Consider the following 3,050-nt stretch of genomic DNA (forward strand, 5'->3'; position numbering starts at 1 on the left):
ATGGAGGGTAGACTAGTGGGTTGTTTTTGGAGGAGAGGAAAGTGGAAGGCAAATTCAAGAGGGAGAGGTGTGCACTGTGTGCTTCTTAGAGAGAGAGAGAGAGTGTGTGTGTATGTGTAATAAAGAGGAAGGATCCTCGTGCATGGCTATGGCGGATGCAACGTGACCATAGTCGACGTCTCACCACCCTTCAACGTGGGCAAATTTTCACCATCGTCTCCCACACGAAATGGCAGCTGTTCCTCGTGGTTCTGCCTCCTCCCTTAAACCCCTCATTTATTGCCTCCTCGTGGTTCAGACTCGTCCCTTCACTTGCCGCACGCCTCTTGCCCCTCCCTCCTCGCGCCCCTCCTCCCTTCAATTTCCTCCTGAAGCACGAGCACCCGTTGCCTTCCCTTGCCTTGCCATGCCTGCCCCCAAAGTCACCTTCCCAAGTTGTTCGCAGCTCTATATATCATTGCTCTCATTCTAACGTTGCATCTCAGATGGTGCAGCGGTATAGCTTGAATTGCCGTGTATATTTTCGCTCTTTCATCTGCCGTCCTTGCCCTTGAGGTTGCATAGCCATGGCCCCAGCTGTCCTGCCCCCCGAGGCCGTCAGTGAGAAATTCACGGAGGCCGATCTCGTTGAGAAATTGTCTGGAACTGTAGAAGATATTCCTGCTAAATTCATTCTGCCCGAAAAGCACAGACCTGCCGTCTGTCTCACTAAATCGAGTGATGAGATTCCCATCATAGATATGGCTGCATTGAACGATGAAAGGCGTGGAGAGACTCTCGCCCAAATTCACAAAGCCTGTGTCGAGTGGGGTTTCTTCCAAGTCATAAATCACGGTGTTGCGCCCTCTGTTATGGAAGCCATGAAGAAGCAGGTGGAGGAATTTCTGGCCCTGCCTGTGAACGAGAGAGCTCCTGGGGGGGTGAAGAAGGGTGTCGCCAGCCAAGGTTACGGCAGTGGCTATGTGAAGCCAGACACAGGAGCTAGGGACTGGAGAGACTATTTTCTACTCCGAACGTATCCCGAATCCATGAGGGATTATGAAACTTGGCCCAAGAGCGCCGCTTTCAGGTTTGTAGATTTCTTATTGAATTCTCCAATTCTCCCCGCGCTGCTTTTCGAGATCACACAGTTTGTGCTGACTGGAAATGTAGGTCGTTGGACGGGACTGGAGATGTAGGTGTTTGGGAACGTTTGAGGCGTAGATTTTGGCGTATTTGGGACAAGGATGAATTGGTGTGCCTTGCGTCGATAGATTTCGCAGGCGTCTTGCCTTTATGTTGGTATGCGAGGCTGCGAGCAAGAGACACGTGCAAGAGAGTGAGGGAGGGAGGTGAAACTGGACAGAGCTTAGTAGAAGGTTGTTGATCTCCGTAGTAGGTCCGACAAAGCTTATGCATTGTCTCCCCAAATTATGGGCGAGGTTCATTAATTAACGCAGCGTTGCAATGTTTGAGTATCGAAGGAGTCAATGCCTCAAGTTGGAATTCCAGAGTATAATTCGAGGTCCCCATTTTTTAGATTCAGGGGTATGGTTGCAGTGTTTGACAGTGTCAAAAACCTCAATTCGTCAGGTCGGAACGCCGGAGTGTGAGCATGCGAAAGAAAGTGTGCACAAAGTCTAAGTCTTCGTTTCGTGTTGCGCTGCGAACAGGAATAGTTACATACTGTTGATTTCGAACTTGTATTGTTCCAGCAGAGTTTGCTTTCCACTGATCTGTGATCGTTTTTGGGAAATGCCAATGTAATTGAAGGGAAGTGATCGGCCAGTACACTCTAGAACTGAAAGCCTTGGCAGAGAAATTGCTCGAATGTCTGTCCATCAATTTGGGTCTCCCACCCAACTATATCAAGGATACTCTGGGCGAATTGCATCAAGATCTGCTCATCAATCACTATCCTCCATGCCCCAAGCCAGATTTGGCCGTAGGAGCAAACAAGCATACTGATCTGGGCGCTGTCACATGTCTCTGGCAATTAGAGGATGTCATCGGTCTGCAAGTGTTGAAGGATGATGAATGGGTGCCAGTGAAGCCGATACCGGGAGCATACATCATTAATGTAGCAGACATGGTCGAGGTAACATCCTGTTTAATGCACTCCCTACTTTTCTCACATCTCCGAGTGTCGGTTGTAATATCACAGTAGCCGCGACTGTTACGGTTTTTGTTGAAGATTAAACGTGGTGCTTGCAACAGTGTCTTCGAATGATTTGTTGATATGCTTGTGTGTTGCGATTATGCAGGTGGTCAGTAACGGCATCTACAAGAGCATTCAGCATAGAGCTGTCGTGAACACCAGCAGGAGACGTGTGTCCATCGCTGCCTTTTACGATTTACACCCTGAGGCATTGATAAAACCTGCCCCGCAGCTCGTGACCCCTGAGCGTCCTGCTCTCCCTCCGATCCGCTTCTGCGAGCATGCGATGAAGCTCGCCATTGAAACCGATAAAATCGGAGAGAAGGTGGTGAATTGAGTCAAGCACTGCATCCCGTGACTATGGAATAGAACTCGCCATTGAATCATGTCTTCCCTTAGTCCCACTGCATCCCGTGACCATGGAATGAAAGTCGCCATTCAATCATGAATTGAGTGTAGCGAAGTGGAGTATACCTCTTACCGTAGTCCCAACTACTCTTCATATCATATAATGAAATAATCGCTACCTCGATTTTTATAGAATTTTCAAAGTAAATAGGGATATTCCCATGTTTTATTTTAGTATTGAGTCTTACTCTTGGAAATATTATTCTAGTGAAGGAGTGAAACTCTTTTGTAAATTTGCAGACGTAAATTTGAAAGAAAAGAAATGAAGAATTTGTTTCTAATCGAGTTTAACCTTATATAAATTGACTTGTAATAAGCAACACTTTTTAAAGCTCATTGATGGTGTCTTCCATTGAAAACTCAAGGGAGATTGGGGGAATATGTAATCTTGGGGGAGAGGAAGAGGTTATACCAGGAAAAGCTTGAGGTCGAATGAAGTAATGAATTTGAGAAGGTAGAAGTAGAAATGTCGGTGGAAAATGTAGGGAGAGCAGGGCAAATGGAT

General features: G+C 47.0%; 1 protein-coding gene across 1 annotated transcript; it reads left to right on the forward strand.

Annotated features, from left to right (window-relative positions):
* The first annotated feature begins 296 nt into the window (after nucleotides 1–296).
* LOC147895972 (jasmonate-induced oxygenase 4-like) lies at nucleotides 297–2,719 on the forward strand. The gene is made up of 3 exons (XM_087382662.1): nucleotides 297–1,069; nucleotides 1,753–2,077; nucleotides 2,244–2,719. The coding sequence occupies exons 1-3, from the start codon at nucleotides 567–569 to the stop codon at nucleotides 2,472–2,474; spliced, it is 1,059 nt and encodes a 352-aa protein (XP_087238788.1). The 5' UTR covers nucleotides 297–566; the 3' UTR covers nucleotides 2,475–2,719.
* The last annotated feature ends 331 nt before the right edge of the window (nucleotides 2,720–3,050 follow it).

Source organism: Dipteris shenzhenensis, chromosome 12, assembly GCF_047967505.1.
Source record: "Dipteris shenzhenensis isolate YYH24624 ecotype China chromosome 12, Dip_SZ_1.0, whole genome shotgun sequence".
In the NCBI taxonomy this organism is placed as follows: Eukaryota; Viridiplantae; Streptophyta; class Polypodiopsida; order Gleicheniales; family Dipteridaceae; genus Dipteris; species Dipteris shenzhenensis.